This window comes from Pelmatolapia mariae, linkage group LG8 (genome assembly GCF_036321145.2).
Source record: "Pelmatolapia mariae isolate MD_Pm_ZW linkage group LG8, Pm_UMD_F_2, whole genome shotgun sequence".
NCBI classification, from domain to species: Eukaryota; Metazoa; Chordata; class Actinopteri; order Cichliformes; family Cichlidae; genus Pelmatolapia; species Pelmatolapia mariae.
Window position 1 is genome coordinate 17,486,196 of NC_086234.1, and position 23,710 is coordinate 17,509,905.

Consider the following 23,710-nt stretch of genomic DNA (forward strand, 5'->3'; position numbering starts at 1 on the left):
CTACACCAACCACCCACAAGAGCAAATCATGACAACAGGAACAAGGAGATAATGAGGACAGCAAAAAAACATCAATAAGGAAACTGAGATATCAGGTGAACTTCCTGTTAAAAGTGCTGCAGCAGATGGTGTTTCATCAATAATCTCCTTTAAGAATGAACCAAAACTTGAGATTTTGGTAAAGACGTCAACATCTCCATGGCTCAGTCTACTTTTATATACTGTTACAACAGCAACCTGGAACCATGATGACTCTGACTTGCACAGCAATGGGCAGCCCTGACCTCCCTGTGGATATAAAACAGGTTTCATAATCAGTGATCAACAAACACCCAGCCTGAAAGAATCAGTTCAAGCACATTTAGGATACAATTATAAATATTGTTTTTACCTCTTGAAGGTCCATGATGTGAGTACAAATTTGATCTGAATCAGAAAGATTGCCACAACTTGCAACTTGAGTTTTCATGTTTTGAAGAACTATGCCAGCTTTAACAGCACCTGCAATAGTCATATTTGCAAATGCAACCAAAGATATTCAGACACTGCAATTTTTTAAAACAGCAAACCCTTACCTCTGCTGTTGTTCCTGTTTTCCCAGCCTGTCACCAAACACTGACTACCAATGGGGAAAGATCTTGAATCACTAATGTCCAAACACACAGGCTGGATATAATTGTTGAAACTGACTGATTCAAACAGCTGCAATAGTGCAATATTGGAGCCAGTCATTTTGCTCACTGTAATGTTCAAAACACCCAAAGATGTCTCAAACTCTTCAGAACCATTTACGAGTCTAAGACCAAGAAACACATTCCATTCACTGGCATTTGGACTGGTGCTGTCAGGAGGATTGAAGACACCATTAAAAGACAAATCTCAAACAGCTCATATTTTAAAGGTAAAAATTATAAATGCTGTTTGTGTACTTACGTAGAGAAGCATTGCGCAGTTGTGAGTATAACGTTGTCAGATATTAAGCTTCCTCCACATTTATGCACTCCATTTTGGTGAAGACTTACCATCCAGGGCCAAATTCCTTCAAGTACAGTGCTCTTGTCTCCTCCTGTGTCACTGTTCACGAGGGTGTTGCAACAAACTGACACTGAAAGAAGAAACAAAAAATGAAAAAAGCAAATGGTTTAGGTGGTTCTAGGCTGGACTACTGTAATTCATTATTATCAGGATGTCCCAAAAATCTCTGAAAAGCCTTCAGTTAATCCAAAATGCTGCAACAAGACTACTGACAGCGACTAGAGAGAGAGAGAGCATATTTCTCCTATATTTGCTTCCCTTCATTGGCTCCACCATTAAATCCAGAATTGAATTCAAAATCCTGCTCCTCACATACAAGGTGTTGAATAATCAGACCCTATCTTGTCTTAATGACCTTATAGTACTGTATCACAGCATTAGAGCGCTTCGTGCAGGCTTACTTGTCGTTCCTATCGTATTTTAAAGTAGAATACAGAGCTCTGAGCTGTGAGGCCCCTCTTCTGTTGAACCAGCTTCCAATTTGGATTTGGGAGACAGACACTATTTCTACTTTTAAGATTAGGCTTAAAACTTTTCTTTTGATAAAGCAAACACTTCGGGTTGGATCAGATGACCCTCCTCCCTTCTCCCGAAGCGGCCGTGTTCCTCCCTGAGTCTGTTTCTGCTCGAGGTTTCCTCCTGTTAAAAGGAAGTTTTTCCTTCCCACTGGCCACAGGGCTTGCTCATAGGGGGTCATATGATTGTTGGGGTTTTCTCTATTTTCTATTATTGTAAGGTGAAGACCTTACAATATAGAGCACCTTGAAGCACCTGTTGTTGTGATTTGGTGCTGTATAATAACACTGAATTGAATTACAGATACAGAAAATTTTAAAACATTATACTTATCCATATTCATTTATTGGTACTGAAAACTGGAACTGGAACCTGAGACTCACTTGAGGGTCTTGTTAGAGGACCAGGACAGGTGTAGCTGCTATCAGGATCCAGCCCGCTGGAGATGAACCGCACAAATCCTGGCCTATAGGAGCAAATGTGTGACTTGATCCAGGACTGGTAACGGGACACTCTGGAGTAGACTCCTGGCAGATTGGGCCGAGCACAACCAAAACCAAAACTTACAATTCCAGACTGGACCCAAACAGAGCCCTGTTTACTCACCATTGGACCTCCTGAGTCTCCCTGTAGAGATGAAGAGGACACATCTGAGAATCTTTGAAACACCTGATTATGTAACCAAATGAGATGAGGAAGCCTACCTGGCATGAGTCTTTGCCTCCTGCCAGAACACCAGCACAGATCATGTTGTCTGTGACTGTGCCCACTCCATTCAGGCAGTTACACTGTCTGTTCCCCACAACTGGCACCTCCACTTCTTGCAGCGTTTGAGGGAAGGGTAAGGCCACTGATGGGAAGAAAGATGAGGAGCTGTTTACACATAAACCAATGAACCACAGAACACATGAACACTGAAACACCAACACCAGGCTCACCTCCCTCCTTGACTGCACCCCAGCCAGTCACCCAGCTATCAGTGCCATTGTTGAACACACTGCCACTCGCTGCCAGGCACACAGGTCTGATGTAGTCAGTGAATCTGACTGGTGAGGAGAGTCTGAGCAGAGCGATGTCGTTGTTGTTGGTCACACTGTCATAGTTTGGGTGCAAAATGATTTTAGCAACATTTCTTGACACTTTGTTTGGATTTTCACCCTGCAGACTCTGAAGCCCAAGATAAACCTTCCATCTGGAAGGACTTGAACTAAAGTTAAAAAAAAAAGAAAAAGAAAATATAGAAGTTTTGATGAAAAACAAAACAAAACATTGAACTGTAAACATTTGTATTTATGCATGAGCCAGTATTTTAACATTTATGTTGATGAAATGTTTCAGGAATGCTGGCAGTTTCAGTATTCCCAATCTGATATTTGCCTTCCTTGACAAATATTAGTCAAAGCCCAGTGCTCTGCGATACTGCAGATTTGGTATCAATCTGATACCAAGTAAAACAGGGCCAGTATTGCCAATACCAATACCGATGTCAGTACTTTTAACCGATATAGGCAGCTTTCTTAGGTTCAAGTTCCTTGGTGTGCACATCTCAGAAGATCTCTCCTGCTCAAAGAACACAGCATCACTGGTCAGTAAATAATAATAATAATAATTTTATTTATAAAGCGCTTTCAAACAAAGTGCTGTACAACTAAAGAGATAAATAAAATAAAAGTGATACATATCAATACAGGTAAAAGACACAATACAAGTTAAAAACAATAAAAAATTTAAAACTAAAAGCCATAGAATTAAGACATGTAAGATAGGGTGAACAAATGTGTCTTCAACTTAGTTTTAAAAACCTCCACAGAGCATGCCTGCCGAATATCTTGAGGGAGGTTGTTCCACAGAAACGGGGCATGAAAAGAAAAAGGACCCTCTCCAATTGTCTTTTTTCTGGCTCTAGGAACTTTTAGAAGGCCAGAGTCCTGAGATCGGAGAGCACGAGATGGAACATAAAGGTGTAAAAGGTCGGAGAGGTATGTAGGTGCCAATTGTCCTGATTCGTATTTGAGGTGAAAGACAAACGACTGCAGAGTCCCCGTGAGGTTGCGTCAAATCAGTGATTTTATTGAAACACATATATGTGGGAAGCCGAGCACGATCACACAAACAGCATCGAACTAATAAAATAATATTCATTTTCCACACAATCCGTTTAAAGCCTTGTAGGTGAGCAGCAGGACCTTAAAAATCTGCTTGGACCTGACAAGGTAGCCAATGCAGAGATCTCAGAACAGGGGTAATGTGCTCACATTTCCCAATTCTTGTTAAAATGCGAGCAGCTGCATTTTGCACCATCTGTAGACCTCTAAAACTTTTCTTTGGTAGGCCAGAAAGAAGAGCATTGCAATAATCAATACGGGAAGACACAAATGCATGGACAAGAACCTCTGCAGTGTCGCGTGACAAAACTTGTCTGATTCTGGATATGTTCCTCAAATGATAAAAGACAGTCTTTGTTATCTCTTTTACATGAGATTCAAAGGAGAGCACCATGTTGAACCACACACCCAAGTTTTTTACCTTGTTCCTACAATTTATGACACTGTCATCAATTTTCAAGATGAAATTTTGGGACAAGTGCTGAAATTTGTGTGGCCCAATGACCATCAACTCTGTCTTATCAGTATTTAGGAGCAAGAAATTATCCGATAACCAGCCCTTAATTGCAGATAAACAACATTCTAGTTTTAAGACTTCAGCACAATTTCCAATGGTTAAAGGAACATAAAGCTGCAGGTCATCAGCGTAACAATGAAAGGTTACATTAAAAGAACATAAAAGAACACCAAGATGCAGCAGGTACATAGAAAACAGCAATGGTCCAAGTACGGAGCCCTGAGGGACCCCATGCCTCACTGCACAATTTGTCACGGCTGCCGAGGCGAGCCGTGTGGTGTTGGAGGAAGGAGGACCCAAGATGCAAGCAGGAGATGAAATGCTAGTGAAGTTTTATTTACACAGAGGTGAGGTGGCAAAACAGGTAAGAGAGAAGACAAAACTAAAGACCTAAACTGGGAAAGCTAAATGACAAACCTGAGAACATACGAACGGGGTGAGAGGCAGAGAGACGCAGACGAGAAACAGGACACCGAGGAACACAGTAACGCAGACTGACACGGAGTAACACAGACGAACCGGCAACAGGCAGGAGAACACACAGGGCTTAAATACACACACCGGTAATCAGGGGATGAGAAACAGGAGGGCAACACAGCTGGGAGAACTCAGAGCTGACGGGACAGGGGAAACGTAAACTGAGCACACTCACATAAGACACCGACCTTCACAATAAAACAGGAAACTCAGACACGGGGAACCAGACAGGACGCTGAACTAAACAGATTCATAAACAGACGGGGTGACATCATATACAGGCAAAGACACAGACTAAGGCAGAATATATATATAACAGAACTCAAACAATGATAATCATCATCATCATCATCAGACAGCTAACGAAACAGAACGTAATTAATATCAAAACAGCATCCCCAGAGAAGAACTAATGCAAAACGAAACCAAAACATAAGAAACACAAAATGCTGGGTCGAACCGACCCAGGACCGTGACAGGACCCCCCCCTCAAGGGATGGCTCCAGACAGCCCAACCGAAACACAAACCGCCCAAACCCCCCCCCAAAAAAAACCAAAGAACAGAAAACGACCCGACCAGGGCGGGCGGTGGGGGCCCAGGACGGAGGGACAGAGTCCAAAAAGGCCCAGATGGCCAAGTTCAGGGGGCCGACCCGGAGGCCGACAGCGCCAGAGGCCAAAACAGTTCAGTTCCGGAGGCCGACCATGCGAAAAGCAGCGGTAGCGGGGCAGGTCCGAAGGTGAGCCACGCAGTAGGCAGTGGCGAGAGGACAGTTCAGGGGGCCGACCGTGCGGACGGCAACGGCGGCGGCGAGGGGACAGTTCAGGGGGCCGACCGTGCGGACGGCAACGGCGGCGGTAAGTCAAGTCCGGAGGCCGGCCACGCGGAAGGCAGTGGCGGCGTTCAGGAGGTTGTCCCCAGCGGAGAAGAGGCCCAACAAGCGGCCTGACAGATGACCGACGATGTGGAGGCGGTAGTTGGGGACCTGAAGGCGGCGGAGCCCCCGCAGCATCAGGCAAGGCAGAGGCTGGACCAGACGAGGACGAGGCAGCTGATGCGGGAGCTGGACCAGGTGACGCTGAGACGGAGGCTGGACCAGACGACGGCGTGGGTGAAGCTGAGACGGGGGCTTGGCCAGACGAGGGCGGAGATGAAGCTGGGCCAGACGAGGCCGATGAAGCAGAAGCAGAGGCTGCAGCTGGCGTGGATGATGATGAAGACACAGAGGCTGGACCAGCTGACGATGAAGCAGATGAAGCTGGGGCTGGACCAGCTGACGATGAAGCAGATGAAGCTGGGGCTGGACCAGCTGACGATGAAGCAGATGAAGCTGGGGCTGGACCAGCTGACGATGAAGCAGATGAAGCTGGGGCTGGACCAGCTGACGATGAAGCAGATGAAGCTGGGGCTGGACCAGCTGACGATGAAGCAGATGAAGCTGGGGCTGGACCAGCTGACGATGAAGCAGATGAGGAGGCTGCTGCAGGACCAGCTGACGATGAAGCAGATGAGGAGGCTGCTGCAGGACCAGCTGACGATGAAGCAGATGAGGAGGCTGCTGCAGGACCAGCTGACGATGAAGCAGATGAGGAGGCTGCTGCAGGACCAGCTGACGATGAAGCAGATGAGGAGGCTGCTGCAGGACCAGCTGACGATGAAGCAGATGAGGAGACGGCTGCAGGCGGCGCTGAAGCAGATGAGGAGACGGCTGCAGGCGGCGCTGAAGCAGATGAGGAGACGGCTGCAGGCGGCGCTGAAGCAGATGAGGAGACGGCTGCAGGCGGCGCTGAAGCAGATGAGGAGACGGCTGCAGGCGGCGCTGAAGCAGATGAGGAGACGGCTGCAGGCGGCGTGAATGAAGCTGCTGCTGCAGCAGGCGGCGTGGATGTAGCTGATGAGGATGATGAAGCAGGAAGCTGGCTAGGTTCTCCAGAACCTCCAGCCGACGAGGCAGAGGGCTGGACGGGCTCCTCAGGCCCTCCAGCCGACGAGGCAAAAGGCTGGACGGGCTCCTCAGGCCCTCCAGCCGACGAGGCAAAAGGCTGGACGGGCTCCTCAGGCCCTCCAGCCGACGAGGCAAAAGGCTGGACGGGCTCCTCAGGCCCTCCAGCCGACGAGGCAAAAGGCTGGACGGGCTCCTCAGGCCCTCCAGCCGACGAGGCAAAAGGCTGGACGGGCTCCTCAGGCCCTCCAGCTGACGAGGCAAAAGGCTGGCTAGGTTCTCCTGAACCTCCAGCCGACGAGTCTTGGGGCTGGACGGGCTCCTCGGGCCCCCCAGCAGACGAGGCAGGTGGCTGGACGGGCTCCTCGGGCCCCCCAGCAAAAACAGTCCAAAAACCAGTGGGCACAGGGGCCCCTATCACACGCAGGGCTGAACCAGCAGGCACGTGGGCCTCTGGATAACACAGAGCAGAACCAGCAGGCACACGGGCCTCTGGCAGGAACAGGTCAGGACCAGCAGGCGCACGGGCCTCTGGCAGGAACAGGTCAGGACCAGCAGGCACACGGGCCTCTGGCAGGAACAGGTCAGGACCAGCAGGCGCACGGGCCTCTGGCAGGAACAGGTCAGGACCAGCAGGCGCACGGGCCTCTGGCAGGAACAGGTCAGGACCAGCAGGCGCACGGGCCTCTGGCAGGAACAGGTCAGGACCAGCAGGCGCACGGGCCTCTGGCAGGAACAGGTCAGGACCAGCAGGCGCACGGGCCTCTGGCAGGAACAGGTCAGGACCAGCAGGCGCACGGGCCTCTGGCAGGAACAGGTCAGGACCAGCAGGCACACGGGCCTCTGGCAGGAACAGGTCAGGACCAGCAGGCTCACGGGCCTCTGGCAGGAACAAAACAGGACCAGCAGGCTCACGGGCCTCTGGCAGGAACAGAACAGGACCAGCAGGCACACGGGCCTCTGGCAAACACAGGACAGAACCAGCAGGCACGCGGGGACCTCTGGCAGGCACAGGACAGAACCAGCAGGTGCGGGGGCCTCTGGCAGGGACAGAACAGGACCAGCAGGCACACGGGCCTCTGGCAGGGACAGAACAGGACCAGCAGGCACACGGGCCTCTGGCAGGGACAGAACAGGACCAGCAGGCACACGGGCCTCTGGCAGGGACAGAACAGGACCAGCAGGCACACGGGCCTCTGGCAAACACATAGCAGGCTGCAGCTGCACAGAGCATTGACTCAGGTCAGGCAGCGTCAGCCGGGTGCAGTCCTCGGCTGGTTTCTTAACCTCCAGGGGTCCAGAGTCATCTGGGGGCTGAAACCCAGCCACTGGGGAGGCCCTGGAACGGGCCAGCTCTTGAGGAACGTTTTCATTATCAGTAGGTTTGTCTCTCTGCTTGGAACGGATGGACGAAGAACAGTTTCTTTTGGGTTGAAATGACTTGCTTTGTGGTACAGGTGGAGCAACTGAGACAGAATGCAGGACTAGATTCTGCTGAGCAGGAGGCTGAACTGAGGGTGACTGAAATAATGGTTGGGATGACAACAGTGGAGGAATGGGAGACTGAACAGATGATAAGGCTAATGACTCTTCTGCCAACTTAGCTATAGACCGGGCTATGGATTGTAACAGAGATTGCAGTTCGTCTGGCTGTGACTGTAACTGAGGTAGTGAGGCTGAATGTGGTGAAGGTGGCGACTGAGCTTCGGGCCGGGCGGCTAACTGAGCTTCGGGCCGGACGGCTAACTGAGCTTGAGGCGATAAGCAGTCATTGTCCTTTACCGTACAGAACACTACCCCTGAGTTAAGAGTCCCACGGTTCCGACCAATAACATTGTCCTGTCCACTCACCACAGACGGCCGCTCTGAAATCCCTAGGTCCGACTGTGGCGAGCGTCGGCGGCGTGAGCGCCGTTTCCCTCTTGAAGGCTGGGTCGACGGACCGGGCAGAACATCCTCCGTCGGACCGGACAGTGATGCATGAGTTGCAGGGTGGGTGGTAGCAGCCGGGGGTTGAAGATGGAGCTCGTTCAGGATGAAACTCTGTACGAGCGGGTGAAGTGAGCTGAGCAGCCAGGGGAGACCGGAAACCAAGCGCTGTAGCCGATTAGCTACAGCCAGGCGAACTTCCCTCTCCTCGTGCTCCAACCAAACGTTAAGTAATTTGTCCACAGAGTAAACAATATCCTCCCGGAGCTCCTTGGGCGGGTTGAATGCTGCTGGGTCCATAGTGGCCGGTTCGTACTGTCACGGCTGCCGAGGCGAGCCGTGTGGTGTTGGAGGAAGGAGGACCCAAGATGCAAGCAGGAGATGAAATGCTAGTGAAGTTTTATTTACACAGAGGTGAGGTGGCAAAACAGGTAAGAGAGAAGACAAAACTAAAGACCTAAACTGGGAAAGCTAAATGACAAACCTGAGAACATACGAACGGGGTGAGAGGCAGAGAGACGCAGACGAGAAACAGGACACCGAGGAACACAGTAACGCAGACTGACACGGAGTAACACAGACGAACCGGCAACAGGCAGGAGAACACACAGGGCTTAAATACACACACCGGTAATCAGGGGATGAGAAACAGGAGGGCAACACAGCTGGGAGAACTCAGAGCTGACGGGACAGGGGAAACGTAAACTGAGCACACTCACATAAGACACCGACCTTCACAATAAAACAGGAAACTCAGACACGGGGAACCAGACAGGACGCTGAACTAAACAGATTCATAAACAGACGGGGTGACATCATATACAGGCAAAGACACAGACTAAGGCAGAATATATATATAACAGAACTCAAACAATGATAATCATCATCATCATCATCAGACAGCTAACGAAACAGAACGTAATTAATATCAAAACAGCATCCCCAGAGAAGAACTAATGCAAAACGAAACCAAAACATAAGAAACACAAAATGCTGGGTCGAACCGACCCAGGACCGTGACACAATTCTCTGAGAGATCATTTTTAAAAATAACAGTCTGAGACCTTCCAAACAGGTAAGATCTCAGCCATGATAAAACATTTCCTGTAATTCCAATAAAATGTTCAAGCCTATCCAATAAAATGCAGTGATCCACAGTGTCAAACGCAGCACTTAGATCCAGCAGTAATAAAACTGAAGTGCGATCATTGTCTGCATTTACCAGCAGATCATTTACCACTTTGACTAAAGCTGTTTCTGTGGAGTGATTTGGTCTAAAAGCAGACTGAAATGGTTCAAACAGATTGCTTGTTGACAAATGCTCAGTGAGCTGCTTAAAAAACACTTTTTCAAAGATTTTAGATAAAAAAGACAGATGTGAGATGGGTCTATAGTTTGCGACCATGTCAACATCCAGTCCAGGCTTTTTCAAGATTGGCACTACCACAGCTGATTTAAAACATTCAGGAAAGACTCCGGTCGTCAATGAAGTATTTAAAAGAAACAGAATGTAGGGTCCTAATACCGACCACAGTTTCTTTATAACCCAGGCTGGTAGAGAATCCAAAGAACAGGTTGTACATCAAAGCAGAGAGTTGACTTACTCTCTGTAAGTTGCGACACTGTGTTGAAAAGGAGTTTTGAGTTATGTTTATGACTCATGATGAGTAAAGCCTAACAACGACTCTACTTCCCCACAAACGGAGGAGAACAAGAGCCTCAACCCCCATTATGAGCGCCTTCAACAAAGGCACTGTTAAGAGGATCCTCACCAGTTGCATCACTGTGTGGTATGGCTCCTGATTGGGTCCTGTCAGAAAAAGCTACATTGAGTAGTGAGAGCAGTAGAGAGGATAGTGGGTGATTCGTTTCCCTCCCTCCAGGACATCTATTGCACTCGCCTCACCCAAAACCCCCTCTGCATTACAGATAACTCCACTCATCTGTCCAACAGCTTTTCCAGTTTTCTACTATCGGGAAGGAGACTGAAGAGCCTCTGCCCTGGAACCAGCAGACTGAAAGACAGCGTCGTCCATCAGGCTGACAGGATGGATGAATGAACTCTCTCCAGACCTTTATTCACCTCTTCCTTCTGAACATAAAAATCTCTGAACCTCCACCTTTGCTATTCACTGATTCCCCACATGCACTTGAACTCATGCCCACAAACACAAAGTATCGATCGCATCGCGCTAGTATCGATTTGATATCAATATCAGAGTTGATATCAATACTATTGATATTTGGATCGATCTGCACACCTCTACCCTGTTCAAGCTGGATCAGTTTAGGTATAAAGATTAAACGGATGTTTTTTGTTACTCACGTAAAAAAGCAGTGAGCAGCAGACATCACCCACTCTTTGTTGATGAGGGAACCGCCACAAAAATGTTCACCAAATATCTGCACGCTGACCTGCCACGGCCAGTGTCCAGGTGGAGCATCTTCACCTCCGACTATCCTGCTGCTGTGTGGAGCAGTGCCACATACTGAAACAAAGATCAGCAGGATAAAACTTCAGAAGTCATTGAAATCATTGTAGGAACACGGAAAACATCTTTTCCCCTGTTTTTAGTTGGATCGATGAAATGAATTGTAATGTCAAAAATATAAATTATAAAATGAAGCAGTTTATAACTTTTACAAATTTTTTTTTTTTTTTTTACTCAGAGAAACTCTTATTTGTACCTACCATCAAGCTGAGCATTTGATTCTGGAAAGAAACACAAAAGGATCACTGATGTTCAAGAGAGGAGGCAATTTTCAGATCCTGAATTTATATTTGCATGCAGTTATGTTACATGCAAATGTTGGTCTGACTTACCTGCAGACAGGAGGCTCACCAAAGCCATCAAATGAATCCACTTCCTTAACACCATTGTGTAACTGCACAGTTCTCGTGTGTCCCTCTTTTTATACTTTTTATACCCAGCTATCAGTGAGTGGCAAATATATAAACAGTGTGTCACTTCTGTATTTGCCCCTCCCACGTGCACACCCCACAGCCAGGATGCTGAAACATTTCCTTCTTCCTTTAATTTCTGGGACAAAGGCTACAGAACTCCAGAATTTTTTTTTTAATGTCCAGAGCTTAAAGACCAGAGTGCACTTAAAAAAAATGATGTGATTTTTTTTATGTCATTTTCCATGACAGACTTCTGCCCTTTTCACAGTTCAGTAATTCTTGCTACATTAATATTAATTTCAAAGTCAATGAAAAACCTACCCGTGGACTTCTCACTTTTAAGATTGGGATGAAATTCTGTACACGTGCCAGTTGTCATTGATGTGTCAGTTGTGTGTTTCAGCATCATGGCTTACTATGTAGACATAAAATTATATTTTAATTACAAAATATTTACTGGTGCTGTCAAGTGTCTTAATGACTAGCTAGAATCATGTTGCCATGATGTGACAACTATTCACATTGTATTCGGAAACCATTATGACTCATTCCCTTTACATCCCAAAACTAAAATTGTTTATGGTCATTTTTCTTTTTTTTTGCCTCGTCATGAATGATTCCATACTTCATGGGTAAAAAACAGAAACATGAAATCTTTAAATGTTTGTAAAGTCTTCAGACTATTTAAAAAATCACCTTAAGTTAAGTCACTGATATACTAAAACTACCTGAAATCAAAGATGTATGCAGATATAGTCACGTTAATTTATTTTGTAATATAACCAAGCCACATGCAGGTGAAGAACAAATTACAAAACCATGAAACCAAAGCTGTCTGCAGAGCTCTGTAGACAGTAATAATAAAACAAATGTTTCTGTTGAGGAATGCAATTAAATGACTGTACAGTTTACTTAAAATTTAGAATTCATAAATAACAACTATATTATATTTTAGCATTAAAAAAGCTTGATTAAGAACTTGAATAGCAAAACGTAGTTCTTCAGAGAATTATTAATTATGTATTTAACGTCATTTAAAGAAACTAAATACTATTATCATTATTGCATATTTTAGAAAACAAAAATCTAGACATTTCTTTGATACAACTTGAAACTTTTATCCTGATTAAACTGATTAACAATGTCAGTAAAATACTGGAAAAAACAAACCTCTGGGTTCTGTATGGAGGCCTGTTTGTAGGTTGCAGGTTAAGCAATTCAACTGAATATCTATAAGAAATTTTAGACAGATGTGTTAGATGAGGGAATATCTTTTGGAAGACATGTCATCACTGCAGTAGAGCTTTAGAGAATTGGAAAATTAGTACTTTAAGTAAACTCTCTAATTAAACATGTTGACATATGTCATTGATAGAAATAAATAAAGATTAATATTAATATCTTTAGAGTACAACTCATCACTAATATGTTATCCAGTATCCTTGCCTCTAAAAAACACACAAAAAGTGCACAAAAGTAAGAAATGCTGACAAAGATGGCATGCACAATAAACAAAACTACACATTCATCCAAGAGTTCATGTTGCACCTTTTACTTTTATTATTGAATAAAACGAATAATATCGTCTATCCGCATGTCCAGATATGCTTTTTGACTTTTTCATGACATTTTAGAACAACTGAGCTTGCTGTTTACTTTGTTAATATTTTTCTAGCTGGTTCTTGTTTAACTTCTGTTAACATTCCCGCTTGGAGAATAAGTAAAGTAGTTTGGTATTCATTCAGGTCAAAGCTGACTGACTCCATGGTCAAACATAAACTAACTGAGGAGGGCTGTTCTTAATATAGACAACCATTATGAGATTTTTCAGGTCTATCTCATTTTGAGTTTTTGTGTGTATCCAGTTTCGTTGTATGTAGTGCAGTGTGTTCTGGCTCATTTAAGTGTAGTTTTGGTTTAGTTTTCATTTCTTTCAGTATTTGTTTTTGTGATCATGATTATTACAATGTGGAGAGTATTTGTCCGGGTCAAGCTTTAGGGAGTTCAAAAAAATCATATTACAAACAGTAAATTTTCAGTGTCATCTTTTTTTTTTTTTTTTGGTCAAGGTCTTTTTATTGAACAAAGAATTGCTTTTAACAACAATTACGGCAGTATTAACAAACAGTTGTGTATCCCCCCATACAGAACAATATAACTAAAACCCAGCCAGAGAGGAAGGAAGAGATAAGATAAAAGAAAATTACAGATAAAAAGTCAATAATAAAATAAATGAATAACAGCAAGGGAAAAAAACAACAACAACAAACAAACAAACAAACAAACAAACAAACAAACAAACAAAAAAAAAAAAAAAAAAAAAACCCACACACACATTAAGCGATAGTATCTGGACTTAGCTTTTCAAAGTAAGTAAGAAAAGGTTGCCATGTGTCATAAAACCTCCGAGTTGAACCTTTTACAGTGTAGCGGATCTTTTCCAGCTGAGTATAGTACATGACATCCTTAACCCATTGGCCATATACAGGTGGAAGTGGCTCTTTCCATTTCAATAAGATCAATCTACGGGCCAAAAGAGAACTAAAAGCCAGAAGATCAGAGTGTGACCTGGAAAGGCTGGCATCATAAAGTGTCACCCCAAAAATGGCTATAAATGGGCAGGGTGCAATTGGACACCAAATATGTTGGACATAGTTTCAAATATACTTTTCCAAAAGCTGCCCAGTTTTGGACATGCCCAGAACATGTGAAACAGAGAAGCAGGCTCTTGTTTGCACCGGTCACATGTGGGGTCAAACCCACCCTTGACTTTACTCAATCTAGCTTTGGACCAATGGAGACGGTGAACCACTTTAAACTGAATCATCACATGTTTAAGGCAAATAGATGACGAAAAGATTCTACTGATTATCTTATGCCAAGTCTCATCCACAATCTGTTGGCCAAGGTCTCTTCCCCATCGTTCCCTAAGTGATTGCAATGTGGACAGCCTAAAATTACTTAACAGCTCATAAACGTCACTTATAACCCGCTTGGCATTTGGTTTAAAATCAAAAATATCATCCAAAAGGGATGGAGGTGGACAGAACGGAAAGCACCCAGTATTAGAAGCAACAAAATTCCTGAGTTGTAGATATCTGAAAAAATGTGACTGAGGGACCTTGAACCTGTTCACCAGCTGTTCAAATGAGGAAAAGACATTGTCCATGAAAAGAGCATTCATTGAGGTTATTCCAAGCTTTGTCCATATATTAAATGCCTTGTCCGTTAAGGATGGAGAAAACATGCAATGTCCATGCGGTGGCGCATTAAGAGAGAGTTCAGTCTGTTTAAAGTGCCTTCTGAGCTGGTACCATAGTTTCAGTGAATGGATAACAAGAGGATTCGTGGTGAAGCTGGAGATCGGTCCCGCCAGAGGCAATCTGGCACACAGCAGAGACATCAGGGAGGATTGACTCACTGACAACTTTTCCAGTGTTACCCATGATGATAAATTATCATGGTCCTTTATCCAGTACAATAATGCCCTTATATTAGATGCCCAATAATAAAACAAAAAATTTGGGAGTGCTAAGCCTCCTGCGCTCCGCGGTCTTTGTAATACACTCTGTTTCAGCCTAGGTGTCATCTTAATGATATTTAATCTACCACCCAGCGAAAGAGGCAAGGACTCCCACTTTCCAAAATCCTCTTTTAGCTTAGACAATAAAGGAAGATAATTAGTTTTATACAAGTCTTTATGGTTCTGCGTAATCCAAATGCCCAAGTATTTGAACTTATTATAGCTGAGTTTGAAAGGTGCTAAAATAGACGAAAGTTCCCCGGTTATTGTACCTAAAGGCATTGCCTCACTTTTCCCGAAATTCACCTTATATCCGGAAATTGTCCCAAATTTCTTAAGTATATCTAAAAGTTTAGGGAGGCTATTTGAAGGGTTGGAAATAAACAAGAGCATGTCGTCAGCATAAAGAGAGACTTTATGTTCGACATCCCCACGACGTATTCCCTCAACCTCAACACAATGTCTCAGAGCAATAGCTAGCGGTTCAATTGCGATGGCAAAAAGAAGAGGTGACAAAGGGCACCCCTGTCGTGTGCCACGCTGAAGCTGAAAAAAGGGGGACAGGCTATTGTTGGTCCGAATAGCCACTACAGGGGCACAGTACAATACTTTTATCCAGGATACAAAATTACTTCCGAAGCCAAATTTTTTAAGCGTATAGAAAAGAAAGTCCCATCTCACCCGATCAAACGCTTTCTCTGCATCAAGCGAGATTACGGTTTCCAACACATTACCTTTGACATGGCTATAGATTATATTTAATAAACGTCTAATATTAAAAAACGAATACCTGTTTTTGATAAAGCCTGTCTGATCGGGTGAGATAATGGAGGACAGATGTTTCTCTAAACGGCGGGCCAACACTTTAGCGAGGATCTTGGTGTCCGTGTTCAGCAAAGATATTGGACGGTATGAGCCACAATCTAAATGATCTTTTTTAGAATTAAGGAGATCACTGCTTGACGCATTGTTGGAGGCAAGGATTGTGAGAGGAAAGATTCTTCAAAAGTTGACTTTAACAATGGATTCAATTGGTTAGAAAACTTCTTGAAAAAATCAGAAGGATACCCGTCGGGGCCAGGTGATTTTCCAGACTGCATACTCCGTATAGCCATTTCAATTTCAGCATTAGAAATGGGCTCCTCCAAACTGGTGGCCGCATCGTCTCCTAAGGACGGGATATGAAGTTTCTCAAAGAACTTTTCTAGTGCCAGGTCATCTTTAGCTGGGGGGGAGCTGTATAAAGTCTGATAAAATTTTAAAAAACTATCATTTATACCTTGGTTATCCGTACACCTTATTCCCTGGTCATTTCGGATCTCAGGGATAGCTTGATTAGCTGTTCTTTGTCGTAGCTGATGAGCTAGCAGCTTGCCTGTTTTTTCTCCATGTTCGTACGAGTAGCTACGCAACTTCGAAATTAGATACTCGGCCTGTTTTGTAGATATAAGATTATATTCAGTTTGTAATTTCAGCCTACGTTTATATAATACCGGATCAGGGGAATGGCTATATACAGCGTCTAGTTTAGTAATTTCATCAGCTAATTGAGAGAGTCGCTCAGTATCACGCTTTCTTTTGTACGCACAAAACGAGATTATCTGGCCTCTCAGATATGCTTTTAGGGATTCCCAAACATTTGATGGAGACATCCCTGGGGTTTGATTGATAGCAAGGAAGAAATTTATTTGAGACCTAATATAATTAACAAACTCGTCGTCTGCTAACAATACTGGATTGAGTCTCCATGGTCGATAATTAGAATAGGCATTGGGAATACGCATTGAAAGAACAACAGGTGAATGATCTGAAACCACCATGGCCTTGTAATCACAGTCTGTTACTGAAGGGAGAAGTTTTTTGTCCAGAAAGAAATAATCTATACGAGTATATGTTTTATGGACATTAGAAAAAAAAGAATATTGACTTGAATTCGGGTTACGGAATCTCCATACATCAGCTAACCCATAGTTATGAAGAAAACGCTGAATAACACGTGCTGATTTTGAAACAGGTGTGCTTTTGTGCGAGCTGCGGTCCATAGCAGATAGTGAGCAATTTAGGTCCCCACCAAAAATAATATTATGTGTTGCCATGTTGGGAAGTCGTGCAAAGACGTTAGTGAAAAAACTATGATCGTCCCAGTTAGGGGCATAGACATTCGCTAGAATCAAGGGGAACCCATATAAATGTCCTACAACTATAACAAAACGGCCTGCAGGGTCTTCATCTATAGTTGTGGCTATAAATGGCAGAGTTTTACTTATCAAGATCGCTGTCCCCCGAGCTTTAGAATTAAATTTAGAGTGATATACCTGGCCTACCCATCCAGACTTGATTCGAAAATGATCAGAGGTACGCAGATGCGTTTCCTGGAGAAATGCTATATCTGTTCTAAGTCGTTGTAGATGAGTAATAACCTTTTTCCGCTTGACCGGATGGTTAAGCGATTTTACATTCCAGCTTACAGCTTACAAAATTCACTACCCGATCACTAAATGATCGCGCTTTACTCATCTCTGCTCAAATAGTAAAATATGAAAGCCCCAGATGCAAGACACGCGTAGAGAAAAAAGAAAAGAGAATGAAAAAAAAAAATTGAAAAAAAAAACAACAAAAAGAAAAAAAAAACCAAAACACAGTGATAAGTAAAATAAACATATCTGGCTGAAGCCCAAACCAAGAACATAATGAGCAATTACACCAGATTGAACATGGTGACTGCCAAACCCCCTGCAAACAAATCCACACATATAGCCTAGTGCTTGTTTGGTTTACTATAAGCCAGCGCCTTAGGCTCCCGCTGACCGCGTGACATAACATATCCTACAGAAAATAACAATAAAAATCGACGTCCATACAGGGTATAAAACTTTTCGAAACCCAATGGTATTGTCATAAAATAAAATGAACCAACATGTGCTTATGAGATAAGTTTAAATGTCTTAACAAGAAGTGTCTCTGTAAACTTTTCATCACAGTGCGAACGCTACAATAAACAGAGTCATGTATACGCAGCAGTAACTGAAATAACCAACCGTACCGCTGAACTTAGGCATGGCGCTCCCACACAGGGCATCAGGCGCAGCCTCCTCATATGTTAATAATATGTTCTTTAACATATTCCATTGCGCATCCAGAAATTCTTTCTCCTCCCCGTTGTGCGTGATACAAAGTCGCGCTGGGAACCTGATCCCAAAGCGGACACCTTCTTGTTCACGAAGAAGTTTCCGGACTTCTGTGAAAGCAGCCCGAGCTCGGGCCACCGAGGTCGTAAAATCCGGGAATATTACAATTGGTTGTCCATTGAACCTCAGCGGAGCTTGGGTCCTGGCACGGCGTAGAATTTCCACACAATCCTGGTAGTAATGAAGCTTGGCTATGATGGCGCGCGGGTTACCACCCGGCTTCCTCGGGGCCAGACTCCTGTGTGAGCGGTCGACAATAACATCTTTGTCCATACCCAGCGCTTCACGTAATAGCGCGGATACGGCCGTGGTGGAGCAAGAATCTGGGCCCTCCGGGACCCCTATGATACGGATATTAGATCTCCGCATCCTGCCCTCCATGTCATCACATTTGTCCTTCAGGTCAGACAGCTCCTTCCTTAAAGTCTTCACTGTAGATTGCAAAGTGACCACCTCATCGCTCCACATTGACAGCCCGTCCTCCACTTCTTTCACCGTGGCCTTAACTCCATCAATTTCAACGCGCGCTGCCGCCGTACTGTTAGCGATCTCATTTCTCACTTCTTTCACGTCAGCCCTAATGTTATCAAAATCTTCTTTCAGTGCATTCCTGAGTTCTTCTTTTAACACCACACTGATATCGTCTTTGATGGATTGAAGGAGCTCCAATTTCAGGGCATCAGTATCCACAAAACGCCCATCGCTCTGCTGAGTCTGTTCCTCAGTGGTCGCTGAGCCGGGCGCCGCCCTTGGGTCATCGTTAGTACTCTCGCCCGAGGATGTGCCGGGCCTAGCCGCCGCTCCTCCTGTGTACTTATATTTTCTTAGATTAGATGCCATTCTGTCTCGGATGGAGCTGTAATATGGTATATAAAACTGTTAGCTTCCCCTGCGACACAAAATGAGATTTTGTAGGTTGAAAAAAAAACAGTTTCTGAAACTCAGTCAGCGGGAGCCTTCATGAACGCGTCTTACTCCATTGCTGGCTCACTAGCGCCCCCCTCAGTGTCATCTTTTAATATATTTTTTATTTTAGTTAACTATAATAACCTATATTGTAAATAACTGTTTTGGCAGGGCTTCACTGGAGTCTCGTGGAGAATAAAGCTGTGATAAGAGGATAAGAGGAGGAGAGAAGCTGCAGAGAAGCGTGTAAGACTGCCACTCTGCTTCCTGGTCCTAACTCTGAATAGTCAGATTTTGGGGGGGTTTAATAAATTTTCGAGAAATTTGGGAAATAAGAGCTGCCGCATCCAACATGGGATGGATACCTTCTCTTCTAACAAGACCAGGTTTCTGTCAGAAAGTTTCCCTATTATCTATAAAGAGCACACTGTGCATGGGTGATCTCTCTGACTTGGACAGTGGGTTTTTTTTCTGAGACATTTTAATACAATAAATCTGTAATGGACCCAAATGTTTGCAAATTCTTAGTCGATGCCGAAGGTTTGATAGCTGCGTACCAACTGAAATGTGGTTTCCTTGGAATTTCTCTTGCTTACTTATGAGTTCTGATAAGGCTGTGTGTGATGTCAGATTCTAATGATGTATCACAACTACTGACAAGGTCAGCATTATATATGCATATTAGGTTGTCACATGACATTTTTGACATTTTTATATGCTTACGTTTTTTTTAAGATGGCAAATTATTAAGCACATGCCACAAGAACAAGCAGTGTATATTCTTCCACATGTGCTTCTCCACATTTTTACCCCAGTTCAGGAATGGGGAAGTAAGTAATTAAAAAATATCTCACTAGTGCTGTATTTTGGGAACACTATCAGGAATTAAATTGTGGTGGATAAGAGAGAGTAAATGATTAAATGAGGTATTGATTCATGAGAAAATAGAGCTCACTTTCTTTGTTTTTGAGCTATTTAGACAGCTGTTATGAACTGCCATGTTTTAAAACCTGGCCTAGGATGACACAGCAACATTATTTTAAATGACAATTTAAAGAGACAGTGATTTAAATTCTACAAAATTTAACACACTGAAAAGATATGCAGACAGTAAATGTTTAATATGAAGCTTTGGCTTACAGTAAGTTGGAGAAGAAAGATCTGTGTTCTCATATCTGACAGCATAATAATGTGTTTTATCAGTTCTCAGCTAAATAAAGAAACAGAAACAATTAAGCGTCAGAAACTGAGGTGTTTGTTTCATAACTATTCCATTCAATAACTGTAGGGGGGGCTGGTACATGTAAGACTGGAAAGTAGAGGACTGCTCCCTGAAGCAGAGAACAAGCAAACAACTGGCTCTTTAGGCACTCCTATTCAGTAGTAATGTTCATCTGCACACTTTTCACACCTTGGCTCATGTGGTTAGGTAGAGGATCATCAGGGGGTCCTATTGTCCCTCTTTGGGGGGATACTCCCACAGGGTTTAAATCTGGGACTCTCCACCATTTGACCCACTGAAGAAGCTTCTCGGATGAGAGGTGAAACGTCTTCAAGCAACTTAAAGAAGTCCAGACGCTTTTCTTTCCAAGCTCCTTAGACTATGATGACATGGATGACTGAGAACCTTCACAGACATCTGCACACTGTCACAACACCAGGAACTCACTCAATTGCAACAGAGACACACAGTAAAGGGAGAAGACAAAATGGGTCCGAGACAAGTTGCACCCAGCAACGGTTGCTCCCTCACCTGGAAGCCCCATCCCACCCAATGGGCCTGCAGGCACCCATGACATGAGCCCCAAGGCGTAGATCGGGCATCTCAATGTGGGTTGACCCACCCTACCATTTGAGGTGGCCAATGGGGCACAGACCACCCAAGGAGGGATCAGCCACAGATCAGGAGACTCTTACTCCTGAAAAGAAAAATTTGCTTTATTGGATAAATGTTACACTTGATTCATTTCAGAGAAGTCCAGTGTACAGGGTTTTAAAACTGCCTTATTTCTTCATGTCCAAACCTATATTGCCCTGTGTTAAACTGACCTGGAAGACTTGCTGTGGTAAATGAACTAAATTTCTTGAGCAAGAATGTCTGGTAAACTGTTTTGGACCTCAAGCTGAAGCGCATTTGGGTTCTGCAGCAGGACAATGATCCAAAACACGCCAGCAAGTCGACGTCTTAATGGCTTAAGAGAAAGAAAAAGGACTTTGGAGTCAAAGTCCACCAAAGGGAATTGGATTTAATCTGAGGAAATTTTCTGAAGAAGTTTTTCAATCTGAGTTAAGATTGGCTAAGTTTGGCCAATAAGCTAGGTCCTGTGAGCCATGGCCAAGCACTGCAATTGCAAGGGAACCTTTTAGCTGTTGTAACATAAAGGAACTTAAATGAAATTAAGGTTGTTCGTGAACCACAAATGTGTTTATAATTCCAGGGACATGTTTACTGTCTACTTTTGGCATATCAAAACACAATGAAGCTCTGGTGGCTGGTTGAGTTTTTTGGGTTTTGTTGTAGCGGTGTATTACTTCTAAGTGCAGTCATTTCTTTCTGGTTTAATGATTCAGTATGTAAATTCCTGTCAGGCTTTTTGTAGGTTGTTAACTGAGTTTAGTTCTTGAGTGCATCTTGTATTTTGGTTTATTTATTCAGTCTTTGTCTCCATGTTCAGTGTTTTTCTGTTACTTCCTGTTTTATTTTATGAGTACCCTGTCTCACAAAATAAAACAGGAAGTTCTGTTACACTTAGTTGAGTTTTACTTCCTCACAGTTATTGTCTTGTTTCCACTGCTCCTCCTCACCTCCTGTGTGTACTCAAAGCCTCAGGTTGCTCATGTTTTTATATTGGGTCATACTGTGTTCCTGTGCATTCTTCTTAGTAGATCATCTCTGCAGTCTATATTTGTGTCCTTTTTTCCCTGAATATTATGACAGTATCTTGATGCATTCTCAATCATCCAGGAAAGTAAATCTCCAAAAGTTGATTCTGTTCATCTGGACGTAGCGTTTTGTGGGAGAAACGTTTCGTCACTCATCCAAGTGACTTCTTCAGTCTCAGCTGACTGCAGGTTTCCCCAAATCTTATAAACAGTACATTTGCATAATGACTGAAACCAGCCCACTTAAGGAACAATGGGCTGGGAGGTCAGTTCCTTAATCATAATTATGCAAATTCTCATGACCATTGCTCAACAACCACTGACCAAAACCCACTGATCAAAGACCACTGATCAATGGCCATGAGTACCATTCACAGAAAGTGGGGGAATGGCTGCAATCACAGCATTGTAAGATGGCAAAAGATGTACCCTTAGGCCCCCTCCTCGATTCAGAGATGGTCTTTCCCTTTTCACGTAAATGGCCTCCTTGACTCCGCGCTCAAACCAGTGTTCCTCCCTGTCCAGGATGTGTACATCCTCATCATTGAAAGAGTGTCCACTGGCCTGTAGGTGTAAATAGACTGCAGAGTCCTGGCCTGACGAGGTAGCTCTTCTGTGTTGTGCCATCCGCTTCACCAGAGGTTGTTTGGTTTCCCCGATGTATAAATCCTGGCAATCCTCCTGGCACTTAACAGCGTACACTATGTTACTCTGTTTGTGTCGGGGGACCCGATCCTTGGGGTAACCAATTTTTGGCGCAGCATGTTTTGGGGTTTGAAAGCCACAGAGACCCGGTGTTTAGAAAAAATGCGTCTCAACTGCTCCGATACTCCTGACACATATGGGATCACTACAGGTTTTCGCTTGGGCAGCGGTTGTCCTTCTCTCCTGGATCGGCTGGAGCTTTCTTTAGGTGCCTTTCCTGCTTTGACAAAAGTCCAGCTGGGATAACCACATTTACTCAGGGCCTTCTTGATGTGCTGTCCTTCTGCCTCCCTGGCCGCTGTGTCAGTGGGGATGGTGTTCGCTCTGTGTTGTAGCGTCCTGATGACACCCAGTTTGTGCTCCAGTGGATGATGAGAGTCAAACCTTAGATACTAATCCGTATGTGTAGGTTTACGGTACACATCAGCTTTTAGATGTCCCCCATTACTGATGGAAATCTCACAGTCTAAGAAGGCTAACCTGCCAATTTTCATATCCTCCCTGGTGAATTTGATGTGTCGGTCCACCGAGTTAATGTGATCCGTGAAATGTAGTACGTCCTGAGATTTGATTTTCACCCAGGTGTCATCCACATATCTGAACCAATGGCTTGGTGGTGTTCCAGGCTAGGATAGCAAAGCCCTCTTTTCCACTTCTTCCATGTAGGTTAAATATGTCATCATCCTTTTACTTCATGTTTAACAGTGTTCAACAGAATAATTTATATTGGACCTTTTTTTCAAAAAAAACCATAATGAGCTACATTTTATTAAATTTCCATCTCTTAGATATCCCATTTAAAACACACACACACACACACACACACACACACACACACACACACACACACACACACACACACACACACACAGAGAAAGACTTACAAAAACTGATGTGAAACTCACACTTTGGATGTGGTCAGATTATTTGGTGTTAGGCTGGGTTGACAAGTCCATTTTTATCAGTGGTGCACACTTGCAAAAGAAGCAGTTTGAACTAATAAGCATGCAGAGATGTAATAAGACTTCAAAAGAACTAGAGCTGGCTGGTTAGTTATCCACCAGCCGGGCAGCATTCA

At 44.2% G+C, this 23,710-nt stretch overlaps 1 protein-coding gene across 1 annotated transcript; it reads right to left on the reverse strand.

Annotated features, from left to right (window-relative positions):
* Positions 1–11,371, reverse strand: LOC134632953 (polyserase-2-like). Its single transcript, XM_063481835.1, has 11 exons — positions 11,347–11,371; positions 11,215–11,235; positions 10,849–11,011; positions 2,490–2,758; positions 2,256–2,401; positions 1,905–2,178; positions 1,422–1,445; positions 934–1,105; positions 576–841; positions 392–501; positions 1–288 (listed from the first exon to the last, which is right to left on the reverse strand). The coding sequence occupies exons 3-11, from the start codon at positions 10,872–10,874 to the stop codon at positions 1–3; spliced, it is 1,575 nt and encodes a 524-aa protein (XP_063337905.1). The 5' UTR covers positions 10,875–11,011; positions 11,215–11,235; positions 11,347–11,371.
* Between the last annotated feature and the right edge of the window lie 12,339 nt (positions 11,372–23,710).